General features: G+C 38.2%; 1 protein-coding gene across 1 annotated transcript; it reads left to right on the forward strand.

The window, feature by feature from the left end:
* The first annotated feature begins 1,736 nt into the window (after positions 1 to 1,736).
* On the forward strand, positions 1,737 to 18,183 carry Prr27 (proline rich 27). The gene is made up of 7 exons (XM_037209338.1): positions 1,737 to 1,920; positions 7,883 to 7,944; positions 9,539 to 9,562; positions 12,810 to 12,833; positions 14,202 to 15,140; positions 16,278 to 16,313; positions 18,088 to 18,183. Exons 2-6 carry the CDS (start codon positions 7,894 to 7,896, stop codon positions 16,287 to 16,289), a joined length of 1,050 nt encoding a protein of 349 aa, XP_037065233.1. The 5' UTR covers positions 1,737 to 1,920; positions 7,883 to 7,893; the 3' UTR covers positions 16,290 to 16,313; positions 18,088 to 18,183.
* The last annotated feature ends 3,667 nt before the right edge of the window (positions 18,184 to 21,850 follow it).

Raw genomic sequence — 21,850 nt, forward strand, 5'->3', positions numbered from 1 at the left:
ACTTGCCTAGCAAATGCAAGGCCTGGGTTCGGTCCTCAGCTCCAGAAAAAGATAAATAAATAAATAAAATTTAAAAAAAATAAAATAAAATCTGACTGTACTAGGCATCATCTGGGATGCAGGCAAATGCTAATATCAGTTAGAAATAATAAAATCATGCTAAACCAGGATGGATAAGTATATCTGTATCCTATATACAAATAAACATTATCTTCTGGAATATAAATCCATCATTATCTTTTTTTTTTAAACAGGTTTGAGTGGAAAATCCACATCTCCACTTTCTTTCCTATTGCAATTACTTCTTAGTTCCAGTATATTGGGACAGATATGTAAATGAGACAGAAATGCTGAGCCATAGGAAGGCTGCAAAGCAGCTCCTGAATGGTTTCTATTCTTGTTTACGTTGAATGTGTTAGGTCTATATCTGGGTTTCATCTCAGCAGGGTTGATGACGATTAAATGTCTTTTCACTACTGTTGCTGTGTCACTGAACTACATTACTTTCCAAAAAATAAAATTTTAAGCGCACTCTTTTGTGTGCGATTGTAATTTGTATTACTTATACTGAACCAGAAGGCTAGTGACTGTAATATGAAGTTCTTCAACAACTGAATCATAACTCAAAGACTTGTAGGCTCATGGTTCTATTAAACCATTATTTCACCCTGTCTCTGCCTATTTCTGCTTACAGTTTGCCACAGCATTAATCCCAAAGCTTCACCAAAGCGCTTCATGTTCTCCCCAATTTCATAGTCACAAGAAAGGAATCAGACACTAAGAACAGAATCCTGCTAGTGAAATAATCCACATGAGAAAGATATAGACCATTATGCTGATTAAGCCAATTAAGAGTTTATAAATCCCTTCTCTTTGACTAGTGATAAAAAGAGGGCTAATACCTCCGGATCTCTTGGAGCTAAAGCCCAGGGACATAGCATTTTTAAAGGACAAAACACAATAACATAAATGTTAAATGAAGGTTAGAGGAGAGTAGCCTTGCAACACTTATTTTTGACAGGACAAAGTAGTTATTTCAGACATTACGTGATAATTATATTTTACTTATACTTTCTTAAACTTGTTTGGTTAACACGTCTGGACCATGGTCATTGTCTTGAAAATCTCAAGTGTGTTCCAAAGGCAGACGTGACTGCTGGTATAGAGGGCTGAGAACTGCCCAAGAAATCATGAAATAGAGTCGGGACAAACTGGTGTTACCTTGGTCACTTCAGCTAGAACATAGTCCCTCCATTTGCGGTGTTCTCAAATAGCAGAATGACAAACGCATGCAGCCAATGGCTGTGTGAGTTGCAGGGGGCAACTGAGTAGATCAGTACTTCCAGAGGGATGGGGGAAGAATTGAGAAGCAGATAAAGCAGCAGGGATGAAAGGTGGTATTCACTTCAGTTTAGGAATCTGTTTTACACATTCATTTACAAAGGAAGCACTAGATAGGTTTTGTAGGTAGCACTGCAGGATGTCTTTGATGCCAAGGCAATGGATAAAGTCTGTATCTTTGACTCTATAAACTACCCCTGTCCTTTACTCCAACAGCATAGTTCAGTCTACCATGTACCCTTAGCCTTAGCTCCTTTCCTGTACAGTCTAAAGACTCAACAGTTTTCCTGAAAAGGGCGACTCTGATATCTATTTTGAAAAGGTAGACAGTTAGAAGCTATAAGAACTCCTCTTTGTCCTCTTAGAACCTTCCATTCCATAGCAATCTGATGATGCCACATTCTGTCTGCTACATTCTCTGGTGGCCTCACTTCTCCCAGACTTCATCCTTGATAATTTAAAATATTATCCTCATAGCTGATACAATTCTTCTGCCTTTCTACACCGGCCAATATCTGGCCACTTAAGACTCTGAAATGAATGTTTGCTTCTGTTTCCTCTAAGCATCCGGGTCTCAAAGTAAGTTTATAGTCTAAACTTTGATGGTCGCTAAGGATATCTCATCAGTTTCTTTACCTGACAGAATTAAAGTTAGCAGTCTTCCTAGAATTACCTTAAGTTTCAAAGATATTTCACTTTCTATATGGCAATATTGAATCCATGGAATAAAAACACAACTCACATTGATAACTTTATTTTAATCTTGGTGTAATATGCTGATAACATGATTTAAATCTGAAAGTAAATTTAACTCTCCTCTCAAGTTTCTACAGGTATGTGATCTTCAAAGCTAATAACTCTTTTCATGTTTTTTATTTCCTCAGTTTTCTATCCCCTTGAATGAATGTTTCATCAGAAGTAATAATGATTTTATTACTTAAAGTTGGCCAGGCATTACTTTTTAAGGTATCTTACATAGTCTCTGGACTAATCCTACTACTATTAAAAAATATTTTATTTGTAATATAACTACTGAAGTTGTAGCTCGACGATGATAAATTTATATCAGAAATGAAATGTTTCTTGCAAGAGCGCCACTCCACTTGATTCTTGTCATGACATAATTTCTAATAATTCTTACATTTTCTTTGGCTATTTCTCCAAGGTATTTTTTTTTGTGGGTTCCCATTATCTATACAAAGATTGATATTTTCTAAGGTTTTCATCTCAGCTGCATATTTTCTAACTTTACATGTTTTCTATATAATCTGACTCACTTAATCATTTAAATTTATACTGATGATTCACTGATTAAAAAGTAGTTTCCAATTCTCTAAGTCCACCTCAAATGTGCTGCCAGTTCTCCCATATGACACAATTATCTCTGGAGTATCATCCTATATTTGCTGCTTTCACAGAAAATTTTATAACTGTAATATAAAAATTAAGGAATAAGCATCGATTCTTTCAAGTCTCTGTTACTCAAGACATTGTCTAGCACTGAACTTATTTCATATATTTTGGAACCAGTATTTTGTTATAACAGGCCAAACTGTAACAAAGCAACCAATCATGTCTCCTGTTGCCATTGTAAGTAAGCTTTGAGGGTTTTCAAAGAGTCCAGATTCAAGATGATCTCAGCGGCATAGTTGGATTGATATGATTGTTATCCACTTGTTTTTTTTTTTTTTTTTTCATTTGGTGACACCACTAGAGGTTTGGAAAATATTAAAACATAAAGCACATTACAAAAACCCAGCCATGTATTTCACATTCATAAAAATATATTTAATGATAACTTTTCTGAACAATTAACTTGTAAATTAAACCTTCTGACATTTTCAAAATTTAGCAATTATTCATGGACTAAAAGAAAGCACATTCCCACGACCACAAAATAACAGGATATGTTCTGGTCCATCAGTTTTCTAAAATCCAGTGTTTGTGGAAGATGAACTCATAACTAACAAAAAAACTTGACCTATGCTTATGCATTTTCTACATTGTCAAATCTCATGGCAATGGTCTGGGTATTACACATTTTTAATATTCCATTCTGAAATAATAAAAACTAGGTTTAAATATAGCTTTTCAACTTCTTTATTGATAAGTAGTGCTTTGAGATCAGTGAATGTCAAGTACTCCCACATAACTTTTTCCTAGATTCCTTTTTTATATACATAATTATAGTTCTCATATAAATCTCCAAGACCTACAGTAGTACAGGATAGCAATAAATAACTAAAGAAAGTAAAGATGGAGGGACAGATGAGAAGAGAGGATGAAAAGGAAAGTTGGAAGAAGGAAATAAAAAGAAAAAGAATATGACAAAAAATGAAAGGGAAAGAACCAGAAATGTGAAATTGAAAAAATCATTGAGTGGTTGCTAAATGTTATGGGAAAGGAAAGGATATGAATACATAGGAGCCACTCAAGGGAAGTCCTAGGGTGATGGAATTTTCATGTATAGTAGTGGGTCTATGAGTAAGTAATAGTCAAAATAGAATGTTAAATCATTAGCAGTGATTATTACTAATTGCAAGCAGAAAAAAAGTCAATAAACCAAGATGACATGGAAATCTAAGATAAAATAAATCTAACAGAATAAAAAATACATGGCATGACCTCCCTGAAATAAGTGGGGGGGGGGGAATTACTAACTAAAGGTTATCTTCAAAGTTAAGACAAAAAAAAAATCCTACTTACCATCAGTCAGCCTTTTTAAACTGAAAATGATTAAACACTGTGGGCTTTTGTCATTCCATTTGATTACCCCAGAACTAGGTGATAAGACCTATTGTTGCTGATACCACACACCTCAGGAGCACAAGATGGAGGAAGTAAGCTAGAAATGAACTGGAAGCTTCTTCCCTCCAGGACAGATCTCATAGTTCCAGAAAATTCTGTTCCAGCTGCAGGGAAGAAAGACCATCGGTGGCCTGTGTATTCAGTGTGCCCACTGTGCTATGTGGCACTACTAATGAGGAGAACCTCACCCCTTGAGAGAGAACGTGTGCCCAGTATTGAATGCTAGTTAAAAATCCATTATAGGGAGATTCACTGTTCAGGTTGGGTTTCATATTGGTCATTTCTCTGAGGAATATCTAAGTTCTCTGATGTTTTCCTGGGATGTTTTGCACCAACTATTTAAAAACATTCCATTTCTCCATTATTAAATCTTTGCTTCCTGGCATGTACATTATGTCCTTTCAAATAGTTCTTATCTCTTTGCCAAAATTTCCTCTGTGAATGTTCATCTTTTCTGCCCTTCCCATTAGAATCTTCAAGCCACTCAAGTTATGATAAGCGCTGGATTTGAGAGTTGCAAAATCTATGTTAACTGATTGTAGCATTTTTATAATCATCAGACATTTTTCTTGATTTTCTGCATTTGAAGTCTGTGAGAATTTCATACATGCATACAATTTATTTTCATCACATCCACCCTCCATTACTTTCCCTAACCTCTCCCAGATGCACCCCAAACACTGACACCTTCCCTCAACAAATTGGACCCTGTGGTTTATAACTGATCCCACAGATTCTTGTTTCTGTTGCCCATCCACCCAGGGTGTGGAGCCATCTCCTGGACTGGGGTCTATCTAGCAGTGACCATAACACTTATAAAAATAAAACTGGCTCTTCTCCCAGAGGCCGTAAGTTGTCAATATCTCTCAGGAACGGAGCTTGTGATCCTCCCACTCCGTGCTGCCCTGCCATTCTGGGAGCTTGTGAGCCCCCACCCCACCCCGGCACCTTGCAATGTTGGAATGCTGATTGGTTTGATCGTCTAAGGGTCTTGCCAAGGCAACCACCACGACCATGAGTTCGTAAGTGCCCTGGTCTTGTCATGTCCAGAAGATCTCTTTTACCCTGGTGCAGCACAAATTCTAATTGGTCTTAATAATAAAAACCTGGAGCTAGATATCAGAGTACATGCTGAAAGATCAGAGAGACAAAGGAGCAAGTCACAGTCACCTTTCACCTCATTGGGTGAGCTCCTGTCTCCTCCCACCTTATATTCCTCTCTCCGTCCTACCATATCTCTTCCTGTCTCCACCTCCCTACTGCTGGGATTAAAAGCATGTGTGTTTCAAGTCCTGGGTTCAAAGACATCCCAAGTGATGGAATTAAATCTGAGAGCCTCCACCACCTGGCTCTGTTACTCTTTTAGATTGGATCAATCTCCTGTAACCCAGGGTGGCCTTGAACTCCTGATCTTCCTGCTTCCCCCTCCCAAGTCCTGGCATTAAAAGTGTGTGCCACCACTGCTTGGCCTCTGTGGTTAACTAGTGGCTAGCTCTACTCTGACCTCCAGGCAAGCCTTATTCGTTAGAGCACAAACAAAATATCACCATACCCTGGTCTTCCCTAACCTTTGGCTCTGATGATATTGCAATATTGCCGCTCTCTCAAAGTAGTCCCCTGAGCCTTGGGGAAGCAGGTTATATAGATATCACATTTGCTGTGAGCATTCCACAGACGCTTTCTGCACTTTGACTGGTTGTGAGCTTCTTCATTAATAACCTTCCACTCACAAAGAAAATTCTCTGCTGAGAACTGAGAGTTGCACTAATCTGTAAGCTAAATGTATATAGCCAATCACTAAGTCATGCTAATTATATACTAGTTATACTATACTGCAAGGTAAAATTTACATGTGTTAAGATACATATGTGATCACTTCTAAAGAGATTGTAGTGGCTAACAAAGGTAGGCATGATTATTCTGAGAAGGGATGAAAATAGGGTAGGAGAAACTAAGGTTAAAAACAGAAATGCAGGAATCATCTCAAAATGAGGTCCCACCCACCCTGTTGAGCTCTGAATGTGGGCACAGTAAATTCTGAAATTTCCAGTGAAGAACAATTGCAAAACTAAACAAAACTATATATATATATATATATATATATATATATATATATATTCTAAGACATTAAGATAATTAAACCAATAACTCAAGAAATGTCTCTGAGGATTTTCCCAGAATTCTCTAATGCTACTCATGTGTAAACAGAATGACATAAATGTTTACCACACATGGTAATTTTTAAATAGCATTATATCTACTATTATTTTTTAATGTCTTGATAAAAACCTGGTGTGCCACCCAAGGATCACAATAGAAATCATGCAACATGTGGCCCAAAACATCTTGAACATTTAAATAGCTGAGCAAGAGTTGGGAAAAGTGAGACATGGACACAGTGTGTTTTCTTCCAGGCCTTTTCCTGTAAACATACAAACTACACTTTCTTAAAGATTCAGCAGCAACTGTACATAGTCTCATCTAACAGACTTAGAATTCCCTCCTATTATTAGACTATACATAGCATAAAATTAGTGCCTATACCACCAAAATTATAGGTTATAGAAAATAAATAAAAATTGTGGAAACAATTATAAAAATTTAATATATAACTATAAACGGTTTTTAACACACCTTAAATATATTGATCATTTAAATGGTCGTTTCAGATAGACCAAGGATTTAATATTATTATTTCATTTTCTTTATTTTTGTTTTTGTTTTTCAAGATATGGTTTCTCTGTAGCTTTGGAGCTTGTCCTGGATCTCACGCTGTAGACCAGGCTGGCCTCAAATTCACAGAGATCCACCTGTCTCTGCATCCCAAGTGCTGGGATTAAAGGCATGCGCCACCACCGCCCAGTGTAATGTTATTGTTCTTGATAAGACAAAAGTCGGATTGGATACTTCTATTTTTCACATTTGGGAACTCAGAATGACATTGAAATATTGTCTATGTATGGAGATATTTTTAAAAGAATGGGGATGTTTTATGTGTTGAGCAGTAAACCTTAACAACAAAGCAACTGGGGACTTGTTGGGCCCCCCAAAAATATATAAGTACCCCTTTATTCTTTTTTTAAGATTTATTTATTCATGTATTTTATATATACACCAGAATAGGGAATCTGATCCCATTACAGATGGTTGTGAGCTACCATGTGGTTGCTGAGAATTGAACTCAGGACCTCTGGAAGAGCAATCAATGCTCTTAACCACTAAGCCATCTCTCCAGCCCAACTCCTTTATTCTTAAGTGACATAAAAGTTGAGGTAATTAGAGGTCTAATATGCTAATAGCAAAAAAAAAAATTAAAAGTGAGAAATTTTTCCAGGTAGGTGATACTAGTCTCCTGTTGAGTCCATAGATGCAAACTCTTAATAAGGCACCCCACAGTGTGACTACTTAAAACAGTTCTATTTCCTGATAGGTCCTCCAAAACACATTAATTGCAAAAGATGTCCTTGGAATAACAAAGTGAATTTTCTTCCATATAAAGAAAATATAATTAGAAATTGATTAATTACTGTAAAGAGAGGAAAAAATGACTGGACTTCAGTGTCACCCCTCTTTAGCCATGCTGGCAGTAGTGAAATAGCAGGAGAGGCTTTCTGTTCCATGACCTTCTTGTCAGACTAGTAAACCCGCGTGGCATCTCTTTCTCTCTGAAAGAGGCAATTTAAAACATAGCGTATCCTTTCTGGAAAGCAAATTCTACTATTCATGTTCACAGGGTCAATCAAAATGAAGCTGCTTCTTTGGGCCTGCGTCATGTGCGTCGCTTTTGCAAAGAGGGTAAGTAACTGCACTCTCCAGATCTGAACAGTGGGTGAACACACCAGCTAAGCGGCAGCGGGAAGTCATTCTGAAGGCCAAGTCAGTACAGCGCTCATGCACGTCATCAGAGAAACGTGTGTGGGCATAAGTTTGGCTTTGTCAAAAATCTAGAAAGGACATTTTCAAAAGCAAAAACAATGGGTTCTAAAACATGGAGCAAGTCAACAGCTTGGAGAAGAGGGGAGTTCAGAAGCAGGAAGCTGGAAGGAGAAAGCCTTACAGAGAACTAGAATCCTGTATAATCTTAACAGGGTTTCTCCTGCAGTGAAATCCCATTGCTGAGACAGCTATGGGATTTAAAATAGTGAATCAAAGGATACTCAGTGGGGCAGAAGTAAATGAGTGTGATGTGAATTGATGAGGCTCTAGATTAATTTTTTTTTTCATTCAGAATTACACTAGGTAGTCCTGGCTTGCCTGGAACTCCTTATGGAGACCAAGCTGGCCTCAAACTCCAAGTATTTTCTGCCTTGGCCTTCTGGATACTGGGACTAAAGGTGTGGCCTCATAACACCTAGACCGACAGCAGTTTTAATACTAGCAAATGAGTGTGTGAAATTTTCTCGTCGGGAAAGCAGGAACAACTACTCCAAGTAATTGCTTTGAATATTAAATAAGATAATTACTGAAAGTACTTAGCAAAATTTCAAAGATGGAGTAGAAAGTCAGACAACTTTACACTTCTAATTATTATTAGTGTCTTGGCTAAATTTCAAAATGTTATTATGTCCCTTAAATGCACCTAAATTAATGTCTAATTCTTAAAACAGTGTATGTTGATTTTCCTATACTAGATTTTATTCTTTAGGGTACCTTACCTGTGGTGAATTCATAAGACATAATGAAGCTTCATTAGAAAACAATGTACAGATCTACAAAAAGATCTAACACACACACACATACATACACACACACACCACACCACACACACATACACACACATACACACACACATACACACACACATACACACACATACACACACACATACACACACACACACACATACACACACACACACATACACACACATACATACACACACACCACACCACACACACATACATACACGCACACACACACATACACGCACATACACACACATACACACACACATACATACACACACACACCACACCACACACACATACACACACACACACATACACACACACACATACACACACACACATACACACACACATACATACACACACACCACACCACACACACACACACACACACACACACACACACACACACACACACACCAACACCAGGGTGGTGAAAGAGAAAAGTCAAAACAACACTCATGGATAACAGCCGAATGACCTTGCATATGGCAAAGATTTCCCTGCATACACAGTGTTGCAAACTAAATTCTATTCAGCCAAAATAAAACTTCCTGTCCAAACCATCACAATGATTATGAAAGGTACTCAATTCAGACCAGAGACTCCTATTAAGAAAAAATTTCATCACTAATAGGAAAGTTGGAGTGTGGGTGTTTTCAAAAAAAATAACCACATTAAAATATTTTTCTTTGTTTTAGAGGCGTTATCCCTTCATTTATAAGGTAAAACCTTTCAATTTCTATAAAAATACATGTTTTATCATTAAAGTATATTTTATTTAAAGATTCTCTATTTTCTTGGCAATGCAATTGACTTTGATTGCTATTAAAATATTTGTTTTATTAATTTCTTCATATTAGATGACAAAATTTATGGAATATAAGTATATTTGTGATAAACATACGTACCAGCAAGCCTTCATTTCTGATGACCAGAAGCATTAAATGCTCCTTTCATGATGTAGTACAAGTTTGTTATGTCCTGATTTAACGTCATGCCTCTATGATATTGATTAATTTGTACTTACTATAACTGATTAGACAATGGTGACATGAAATATTAGATAAGAAAGCATAAGATGCTGAGCAACTTTATATTCAATTATATATTTTGTTGTATATGGGTTGTTTTTCTTTTAAAGAGGAGAGGTTGAGAAAAGGTCTCATGTAGCCCTGGGTGGCCTCAAACTCTCTGTGTCTCTGACCATGATGTTTAATTTTAATCCTCTAGCTTCTCCCTCCCAAGTGTTGGGATTATAGACACCTACCATCATGCCTGACTGAATTTCTTCTAGATATTGGAAACTAGAAAAAATCTGCATGCATAACCCAAGGAGTTAGATGATCTCTGTGCAGCAAATAGCCATGAATTAGTCCATGTAGGAAACAAAAGTACTTACTGATATTTTTTCTTCAGTTATTTATAATATTTGCCTCAAATTCTGATGATAAACATGTGATCAGAAAGTTACAAGTGATCTTATCCATGAGTGTGTTATGCATTGATAGGAAAGTGTAGTAAAGACAGACCAAAAGAAATGGCCTGTGATGTAAACGCTTTCGAATAAAAACAATTAAACTTACTGGAAATCTTTAAAACTTTTCAAAACTGAAAAGTTATTTTTAATTTTTAAGTTAATGATCATCAGATTTGGCAGTGCCTTACCCTATAATAAAAATAATTGACTTTGCCCCTGTGCCTGTCCTGGGATATTATTTCTTGTGCATATCTCATACCTTAGGGAATATGGGAAAATGATCGATTGAAATAATTTAAGATTAGAAATTCTAGAAAATCAATCTAAAATTGGAAAGCAATATTACATTTTAATTGGAAAGTTTGGCTGGCTGCAGGTTTAGTATTCCAGGAGTTTCAAAAGGAAACCTGGCTGCATTTTGTAATAGCAAGGATCCCAGTGCCTACAACCAGTGTACCACAAAGCACACACTGTGTGTGTGTATGTATACATAAGAAAGAAACGCTACTATTCAAGAAAAAGCTTAGAATACTTCATCCCTGAAAAAAATGTTCATTGACTGAGATGTTATGCTGAAGGCCTCATTTCATAGCTAAGATTTTGTAGTAAGCACAAATGAAGACATAACATAGCTACCTGTTGTAAACAAGGAACTAGACATAAAAATGAATAAGAAGTTTCGGCTCTGGTACTCAAGTCTCTAAATAGGTTGTGAATAAGAAATTTAAGTGGAAGTATAGAAACATTGGAACTAGTAAACAGAGAAATGCTTGAAGATCCATAGTGTTCTGAGTGTGCAGTCATGTATTCATAGGGGGCTGTGCATGTGTATGATGGTACGTGTGCACATATGTGTGGAGAACAGAAGTTGAAGTTGGTATCTTAGTTGCTCTTTACCTTATATTTCAAGTCAAGGTCCCTTCTCTTACTCATTCAGCGATTAGGCAAGACTGACTGGCCAAAAAGCTGTAGACATCCTCCTATCTTCATGTCCTATCTTGCCCACCCCCAAAATTGAAATGATAGGTGAATACATCTGTGTCTGGCTTTTCAAAGAAAATAATTCCACGTGTATAATATTCTTTATGTTTTATTAGTTCTTTGAGAGTTTCAAGTTTTATACGATGTGTTTGAACCATATTTACCCCTTTCTCTAAATCTTACATCTGGCTTTGGTATGAATGCTGGAGATAAAAGGCAGGTCTTCATGTTTGTACAACAGCCTCTTTACAGACGGGGCCATTACCTCAGCCCTGTATATCACATCATTCTTTAAATATTATTTATTTACATAACATTTTTGTTACTTTTAAATTTTTTTCATACAATATATTTTGATCATAGTTTTTCTCCTCTCCCAAGTCCTCCTAGATTCTCCCACCTCCCTACCCACCCAACTTCATACTCTTTCTCTCTCAAAAAAAAAGCCCCCCCCAAAAAAAAATATACAGGAAAACAAAACAAGACAAAAACCAAGAAGACAAAAAAATACTAAGCAATAACAAAGGAAAAGAACATACAAAAAAACAAGGTGTCTGTTTGGTATTGATAAATTACTCTGGAGCATGAGGTCTGCCCTGGAGTGCATCACTCCATCAGAGAAAGCCAGTTTTTCCTCTAGCAGCAGATATCAATTGCAAATAGCTTCTTGGTAGGAGTATGTACCCACTCCCTCTTCCCTGTGTTGGGTTTGTGTCTAGTCGGAATTTGTGAAGGTCTTGTGAATGCTGTCACCATCTATGTGAGTTCATACGTGGATCAGTTCTGTGTCTGGAAGACACTGTCCTTGGAGCCATTCACCACCTCTGGCATTTACAATCTTGCTGCCTCCTCTTCTTTAAAGATCCCTGAACCTGAATCCAGAGGTCTGATAAAGACATTTCTTTTAAGGCTAAGTGCTCCGAGGTCTCTCACTGTCTGCATGTAGTCCAGTTGTGGATCTCTGTGTTAATTGCCATCTACTGCAAAAGGAAGCTTCTCTGGTGATGATTGAGCAGTGCATGATCTATGGGTATAGCAGTAAGTCATGAAAAGTTATTTTATTGCTATGTCCATTTAGCAGAATAGTAGTAGTGGATGCCCTCCTCCCCCCTGCCATGGTCTCACTGATTCTCACATTCTTCCTTCACTAACATTGTCAGGCATCATACCACATTTAAAGAATGTTTACTGAAAATCAGGTATCGTGGTACATGCCCATGATCTCAAGAGACCAACCCAGAAGGACTGCCATAACTTTGAGATCAGCATGGGTTATATATCAAGTAACAGCCCCAAGCTCAAACAGCAAGATACTGTCTCAAAAGAAAAATAGTAATAATAAGATGGTACATAGTTATAGGAAAACTAAAAATAGGGCAACCATGTATGGCTCTTAAAAAAGAAAATTCTAAGAACTTCACTGCTCACAGCCTCTCCAATTGTAAGCAGGGATCTGAAGTGTTATTCTTTCAGTGACATCAAGTTTAAAATGAATCTTTTCTTTATTTCAGAAATCACCCTCACCCAGTGAAGAGGTAAAGTGTATTCACATCTATCTATAATTAAATATACTAATATATAGCTTATACTACTTTTTCTTTAAGTTATCATTTTCTATCAAATAATATTAAATAATTCAATTTTATTATGTTTTTCCGTGAAGGACTTAAGGGATTCATTTAGAAACATGTTCACTTCTTTTCATCTCATGACCCACTTATGTATGCATGTGTACCACATCCATGCTTATACATCATAAACCTTTTTTATCCTCCCTGACATCCTGCCCATCATTGTGCTTGCTGATTAGGTTGAGTGGGTTAAAATGAAACAGAATCTGATAAAGTTTGACATTATAGAAAGTATAGTTGAGAAGGAAGGCAGGGCTTTCAAAGATGTGAAAACTGAATCTGTATCTGCCAGGAGTGCATTGTTCGGAAAACACTTTGGAACGAATCTAAATAAGACAATGCAGGCCATGAAATCCTTAAGTGCAGTTTGTCAGAATTCTTTGAGTTATAATCAAGCTGTAGCTATAGAGCATACCAAAATTCTAAGATCCTGATTTGTAAACCAGGGGTAGTCTGATGATGAAAGGATTTGTGATATGATATAAAATATTATGTAAACATGAGTAAGAAACATTCCTATTTTCTGTGAATTCTTACCTAATTTATGACCTGAGCTTCCTGACAGTCTTCCAGAATGGGATAGACAAATCTAGAAGAGCCAGAGGGCACGTATGGAGGTCGTCTTCCCACAAGGGAGAATTTGAAAATTTGATGAAAAAGTCATGACCAATGTTACTTAAATGTTACTCACTTAAAACAAAAATAGTACTGGGAAAATTATACATGTAAAGCCAAGTTCATTCTCCACATTTCCTGCCTACTCTTCTGATAACGATTCCTTGAAGGAACTGAAGCTTTGATACAACAGGACAAATCCAGGACACAGGTCTCAAATGGTCCTATACCTGGAAGAGGAATATAGAAATGAAGAACTCAAGTGGAAAAATTTAGAGACAAGGAGGGTGCCAAGAGCAGGAGGCATGGAGAAAGAACATGGTGGATAGAAGCCTGGAACAACCAGTCCTCTCATCCCGTGCCAATCTTCTAAAATACACTCATGCATATCTACGTCCATCCTAGCCTAGGCAATGTATTCTGCAGGAGGTAACACTCATTTGCCTATATGCAAAGTGTTTCTCCTGCAGCTTGGGTTTATTTGATTTTCTCAAACTATTTTCCTTTCAGTTATTATGAATGCATATTAGTTATTAAGATTAAACGGGTGTTCTTTTAAAAACATTACTAATGTATGACCACAGTCATAACAGAATTAGGAGTATGGGTAGGAGTATAAACAATCAACTACAATGAATTACTTTCCTTTCTATTTAGGATTACTATGGAAATCGCTACCCACTTACTCCATCTCTCAATATCCCATTCGGCTTATGGAATGATAATTTACCACCTTTCCTTTTGCCTCCTCTTGACGCTCACCAAGGAAATGCCATCACCAAATTCTCTGGAAATCCTGAAGCTGAGAGAGGGCTAACTCCATACCCTTGGATTCCTACTTCTTCTAAAGTTCGCTATATATACCAAAACCCTAATTATCCCACAGACCCCGCAGCAGCTGCTCCTCCTCCTGCTCCTCCTCCAGTGCCTCCTCCCAGGGCATACCCCTTTGTCATACCTCCAAAGATTTCTGTTTCATCTGTTGCAGCCGAACCTGCAGCAGCGCCCCCGGCAGCAGCGCCCCCTGTAGGCGAGGGTCTGGTACCTGAGTTCTCTATGGACAAAACTATTTCAGGCCTGCCTCCTGCGATCAAACTTGAACCACCACCTGCTGAACCCAAACCTCCCGCCTCGGAGCCCGCCCTAGGCCAGTTCGGTGCTGGTGCGCCTGAGACCGCTCCAGCCCAGTTTGGTGGACTTGAACCTGCTCCTGCCCCATCTGGGGCCGCTGAGCCTGCTGCCACCCATCCCATGATACCTGAGCCCGCTCCACCCCAATCTGTGGCTGCAGCCCAGGCTATCCCAGGGGAAACCCCTGCAGACCAGTCTGCTGAAAACAAACCTGCTTCAGGTGAGCCTGCTGTCGCCCCGCCTGTACCAGTTGAGCCCGCTGCAGGCCAGGCTGCGGAAGCCAAGCCTCCTGCAGCTGAGGCTGCTGCAGCCCAAGCTCCTGCAACTGAACCTGTTGCTATTGCGGGCCAGTCTGTGGTGGGAAAGCTTATTCCAGCTGAACCTACTGAAGCGAAAGTGGAGGCACCTGAGCCCGTTGAGGCCAAACCTGGTAGCCAAGAGCCGCAGCCTTTTCTGTTTTACCAGGTAGGTTAACCCTCTTCACCACTGCAGTGTGTGGGATTTGCAGAAGGGAGGACGTCCAACTTCTGTACAAGAAAACACACCAGCTCTTAGGAGATGCTGTTTTAGTAGACAGCCAATAAGTAAACGGCAGGTATCGAAAGTGTATAGGGCGTTTGCTTATACCCGTGAAAAGAATTTTCGGGATTAGAATATTTGAAGATTACCCACCAGAACCCCCAGGCCTCTTGTTCCTTCTCGCATCTTCTCATATTTCACATCTTTGGTAAACTTTCTGTTAGATAAAAATAATGAATCGGGGCTAGAGAGCCAGCACAGTGGTTAAGAGCGCTTTTTCTTGCAGGTTCAGTTCCCAGCACCCACACGGAGGCTCATATCCAACTGTAACTCTAGTTACAGGGGATCCAGCACCCTCTTTTGGCCTCCACATGCCCGAGGCACACATGTGCGGTGTGTGTGTGTGTGTGTGTGTGTGTGTGTGTGTGTGTGTGTATGTGTGATATATATAATGCAGACAAACACACATATAAAAATTTTAAACTGATTAGCTGGACAAATTTACTTTGTCGTGTTATAGGAAGAATTAATGTTTTTCCCTATATACTATGCACACACACATATTACACACACACACACACACACACACACACACACACACAACATTTAACCTATAATGTGTAATCCCTGGAACTCTGTGCAGGTAAAAAAAATGATAAACCAATTAATTACTGGTCCATTTTTTTCTATTTCCTGTGTCTTACTAACTATTCTTCACAACATAAAGTTCAAATCATGAAAAAACTCTTCTTCCTCGTAATTATTTTGGTTTTCAGGCAGGGTCTCATTATGTAACCAAGGCTAGCCTAGAACTTACAGTGATCCACCTGCCTCTGCCTCCTGAGTGCTAAGCCTAAAGGTGTGCGCCACCACACCTAGCCCCTTTTGCATAACTTTAAGTACATATTTGTTTCAGACAAGAGAGGGAATCCACTTTCTGTTACTCATAGTGTCTGGAAGCAGATTTCTCTAGACCTTTTATAAAGCATTTCAGAATTGCTCAATTATCTAGGAAAGAAAGCCCTAGTGCTACCAAATGAAGTATATTTTAATAATAAATGAAAATATTCTTTTTCTTTTTAGGTAGAGAAGTGAGATTTTCTGGAGAAGAGAGTTTCTGTAAGTCATGCATAATAATGAGATAAGGATGTTGTAGATTATCTCCTCTGCTGAAACTATCTTTGGAGATTTTATATGTGTGTGTGTGTGTGTGTGTGTGTGTGTATAAATATATATGTATATAATATATGTCTCCATTTTTTTTTAACTACATGAAAGTGAAAAGGTGGAGTGTGGTTGCTGGTTATCTGTGCCCCAAAGTTAAGACATGGTGAATGTATGTCCTGTGTAAAATTTTCAGGCTGTTTTGAGAATAGGAAGTTCTTTAAAATGATCCAAATTGATTATGACCTGGCTATCCTGTATAATAGACATCAATGTAGGAACAAGCTTCAATAAATGGGAAGGAGACTAAACTATAGAGAAGTGCTGCCAGTTAAGGACCGTGGGCCATTTTGTATGTTATCTATCAGCTTCCATTCTTACCCAGTTTCTACTCCTCTATCTCACCTCAATCACTGTCCTAAGAATAAAGGCCATGGCCAAAATGCTCAGTTGAGCATCTCCCCACTCCCTCTTTAATCAAAAATCAGCAAAATAAATAAAATGATTAAACTATTTCTAATCCCTTGGTCCTCTGTCCTACCCCAAAACTACTACAAGGTTATGATTATAAATGTTCACTGGACAAGGAAATGGTGAGACATGATTTTGACTGTCAGTCAAATCAAAATTCTAACAACTGAAGTGACATCAGTGCCTCAAGTTATATTGAAATCAAATGTAATGGAGATTATTCATATTAGTGATACCCCTTAACAATAGCCATCCCCAATGACATTAAACCTTTTTCAGTTTTTACTTGAACCTTGACCACTGCTAAATTATTTGACACTGTTTATTTACTCATATTTAAGATGAGAGACCTGTTAGTGAATAATATCAAAATATTAGATACATTTAACAATTTCACATTATCACAGGCATGTGTCTCAAATTTATTACATGTAAGATACTCAATGAGAAATAAAGGGGGAAAATGCTACCTTTCTGGAAGATGGAGAAAGAATTCTCTTTAAATTATTCAATATCAAGAGACAGTGTTGATCTAAATCAAAAGCCACTCAGGCCCATAATTTTTGATACCTATATATTCATTCAAATAAACTGTAACATTGCATTTTAATTAAACTCTAATAAGTATGTTTATTTTAATTCCTATAAAAATATAGAATTGTCCCCTGAACGGGTGAGACAGTCATTTGGCTTGATCTGTTTGGGAGGCAGCTGTGTGTTGGTGCCGGGTCCTGGGCTTGCTGCATGAGTTGGCTGTTTGAATCCTGGGTCCTATGCAGGGACACTTGGCTTGGTCTGGGAGGGGGGGACTGGTCCTGGCTGGACTGAGTCTACCAGGTCGATCCCGGTCCTCGGGGGAGACCTTGATCTGGAGGAGGTGGGAATGGGGTGTGGGGTGGGGGGAGCGAGAGTGGGAGAACAGGGGAATTTGTGGCTATTATGTTGAACTAAATGATGTTGTAAAATAAATTTACTTAATAAAAAAATAAATTAAAAAAATAAACTAATAAAGAAAATAAATAAAAAAATAAAAAATAAAATAAAATAAAAAAAATATAGAATTGTAAGGATGTTGTATCTGTAAGAAAGCAGAAGAAAAACCATTATTTCTTTTAAACATGTATTATGACATGGATTTTTAAATGACTATTCTGTATAGTTTATTAAAACAAACTCATAAGAAAAATAATTTTGCTGTATGTGTAAGAAATTTGACAATTTGTTAAACAAAACTGATGTTATTTTAATTTTTTTACAGATACCGATGAACAAATCAAAGAAATCTAAATGTTCTTTCTTTTCTCGACCAATAGCTTACTATGTTTTATTAAAACTATCAGTCTCTCCATAGTGATTCGTTTGTGCTGGATTCCTTTAGACCTTATAACAAAACAAAATTGATGGAATGCTTTCTTTCCAGTTAAAATTATAAAATATAGACTTCATAAGTATGGCTAAAGAAATTTTTAAAAAAAATTAAATATGCGGTAATAGTAAGTACCTTTTTTCAAACAGTCTCTAAAATACAAGGCAATTTTGTCTTTTGTGTCTAAATACTTTCTCCTAGAAACCATGTTGACCACTGACCCTCCACCCATCCCCAATCCCTTTGCTTCAAAATGTCAGTCACTCTTCTGAATAACGCATTTAATACCAACTTACATGGCCCTTCTGAGTCTCAAAAGTTATGCCATGTTCCTTACAAATATTCAGCCCTGATAATAATCATACAAATAGATATTGTTCTATTTTAAAGACAATGACTTGCCAACAATTAAATAGCTACAAAATATTTGCAGCAAGATGGAAAAGCACACCAAGAAGTTATGGACTTGGAATGTTACTGGAAGGAAAGGCAAAGTAAACTAAGGTGCTGTTGAACAGTGATTTGAGTAGTTTCTTTTGACTGTTGCAACAAATTGCCACAAAATGCACAGTTTGAAACAAAAGAAATCTATTTTCTCACAATATGAAGGTCAGAAGTTCGAAATTAATTTTACTAAATTAAGATCAGTGGGTTGGCAATATGTACTCAGATGGCCCTGAAGACGTTTCTTCCAGGCGCTGCCTTGGGCTGTCATTTTTTGACTTCTACCAGCTTTCGGTTCTTTGACAGGCAGTTACATGAACCCAGTGGAATAAAGGGGAAGCTGAGAAACCCTAGGTTAATAAATAAACAGCAAATCTCAGCTAATCTTACCTTACTAATTAAAATCTCCCAACTTCAGTCTACCTCCCACAAATGGAATTTAGATGTATTCTCACATATCAGAAAAAAAATTCAAGATCTTCACCCTTAACTGCATCAAAATGGGACTTTTCCTGCTCCTGAACATCGAACAGAAAGGATGTTACCTGTACCCTAAATGGTGGTCCCATGATAAGCCTGAGACACGATAACTAAAATACTCCCCACTAGAAAATGACCACCGCTGCAGCATTCCAAATGGAAACAGGGAAGCCAAGGTAGAGAAATGTGCATCAGTTCCCTCTCTGCAAATAAATGTTGTAGCCATGCTTTTCTCCAGTAATGCTAGAAGTTCTCTTTCCATCCTTGGGCTGTCAAAGTCCACTTCCCGTTTGGAAGGCTGAAGCCCCAGGACTTATTTTGTAGAGACCAGAATAGGAGTGTTCAGAGGGTGTTGATATTCAGTTGGAAGATAAAACGTTCTGGGGACAAGACTGCAGCTGGATGACCAGGCATTAACGTACTAGAAACTTATGAAGAGGGTCTACTTTAAGGATAGTCAGTCCCCAAAATGCAACTGTTCCAGGTGATGTGAATGTTACTTTACTTGATAGCGGTTATCTTTTTACTCTGTGTGTATTTATGTGTATGCATGTATATGCATATGTGTACACACACACACAAACACACAAACACACACACATATCAAATGCCATTATACACTTTGAAAATAGACATTTTTGTCAGTCAGACCCCAAGAAAGCTGAAAAGGAAAAAAAAAACATAAGAAAGAATATCTCAATCAACCAATTAATATTATTGATAATAATTAAATGTAAAACCTATCTCTTTAAAGGCATTAAATTATCTGAAGACACAAATACTCATTGGAGCCTTTTGCATTTGGTCTGATTTAATTTAGTAATAAATTAATGTAATTTAATAACAAAAAGTCTTCAGGATGCTGATCAACTTGCTTTCAGGTAAGGCTAGTGTGCCAATAATTACAAAACCCTCCCTTTTCTACATACCTTGATGTCACTACATGTTGCTCCCTTATTTCACTGGCTACTCCAATGAATTCTTAAGGGGGGTGGGGGTGGGGGGAATCTGGGAGAATATAATTCCACTCACTAGATCTTTAATCTCACTTAATTAAGCTAAAATCATGCATTTGGCCTTCAGCATGTGATATGTTAAACAGCATTTTACTCATTATTTGGGGTGAGTAAGAAGTCAGCTTCTTAGTTCTGTTGAGGTCCAAGCCTCTGGCAATCACACACCTCACACCATGTCTAAGAGGGGGATTTCCTGAGTTAACTTCTTGTCCCATCTTATCACAGGCAGATAGTACAACTCAGTTCTCTAAAGTGCATTCATGGCTGAGATGGACTTTATACAGTATGAAAAGATGAAGCTAGCCTCGTGGCACAGGCCACATCATCCCAGCATTGGGAAGGCAGATGCAAGAAGAGTCTGAGTTTGAGGCCAGCCTGGGCTACAAAGGAACTCATGACTGCCAAGAAAAGTATGGAGGGGTGTGGGCTGGTGAGGGGTTGGGGGTGGGGAAGGAACATGGACACACAACATGACAAAAGAGATAAAATTGTATCAAATTAATTTCTGGAAAAATAACATCCTATCTTGAAGTGAAACATTGAAAATTCTATGAAGATAGAAGATTTTGCTCGTAAATCTTAACTTTAAAAAATACTTTATGTAGAAAAAAGAAAAAGAAGAAAAGAGAAAAGTATTTTATGTGTAGGGGTGTTTGCCTGCACGCTTCTCTGTGCTCCATGTGCTGCACACTCAAGCCAGAAGAGGGCGACAGAACTTGAGTTCCAGAAGGTCGAAAGTCACCAAGCAGGAATCCAAACCCAGGCCTCCAGAAAAGCGACCAACGAACGCTCTTAACCACTGAGCTTTCTCTCCAGCCCTAAATCTGTAAAATTTTTTAGCATTAAAGAATGACCTGTCTATGGCCAAATGCTGAGAAATTTGAAGCTTATTGCAAGAATTTAAGCAACATTTTGGAAAAAATCTAAAAGTTCAGTGGCCCCAGGGTATAAATGACTGCTCAAACTGCTGCACATAATAAAGGCCTGAAGGGGACCTCTGTGCACTGGGCAGCCGAGAAGGACTTTTAGAGCAGAGAATGATGGTATCAAAGTACTAGTTTTATGACGATTGATACAGAGACAGAGTATTGTGGGCTAGAAGAGACTGGAACTGGGAACCCCAGTTAGAAAGTCTTGTTTGGCTAGTGACATACAAATAAATACAACAGTTCATAGCGTTATGGCCCAGAGCGAGGGCTTGTCCCTTGAACAGCCTCCAGCCAGAGAAAATAGGAGGGATATGGGCCTAGAGCCATTATCACCTTAACTAGGCACCTAGTTCAGTCAATTCATGCATCTGCTGGACACAGTCTTTTTTCTCCTACTGTGTTAAGTTCCGATAATACTCCAGAGGTCAAGGACCACTTGTTCTCTCTAATCCTGCCAGCACAGTGGATGGAGCCCAAAATCCACAGAAATGCTAGAAGAAAGGAAAAGGGGAGAGGGTGCACAGCTGTTCCAATCCTCCCTGGTGGATTAAGGAATGCCTGGTTTTTCTTGGCTCCTTGATCTCTAAGGAAACCACTGGCAACCCCACCCCCGAAGACTCTCAAAACAAGAATCATATGGCCTGTAAGTCGCTGTAAGACTTAAGTTCTCCAGAATGCTGCACTCGCCATTTGTAAGGTCGGTGGGTGCAGTCAGAATGCTCGTGAGCTTACAGGTCTTGAGCTCCAAGATGAGGCTGAGCGCTGCCATAGCAACGTCCTGGACCT

This window comes from Peromyscus leucopus, chromosome 10, assembly GCF_004664715.2.
Source record: "Peromyscus leucopus breed LL Stock chromosome 10, UCI_PerLeu_2.1, whole genome shotgun sequence".
NCBI lineage: Eukaryota > Metazoa > Chordata > Mammalia > Rodentia > Cricetidae > Peromyscus > Peromyscus leucopus.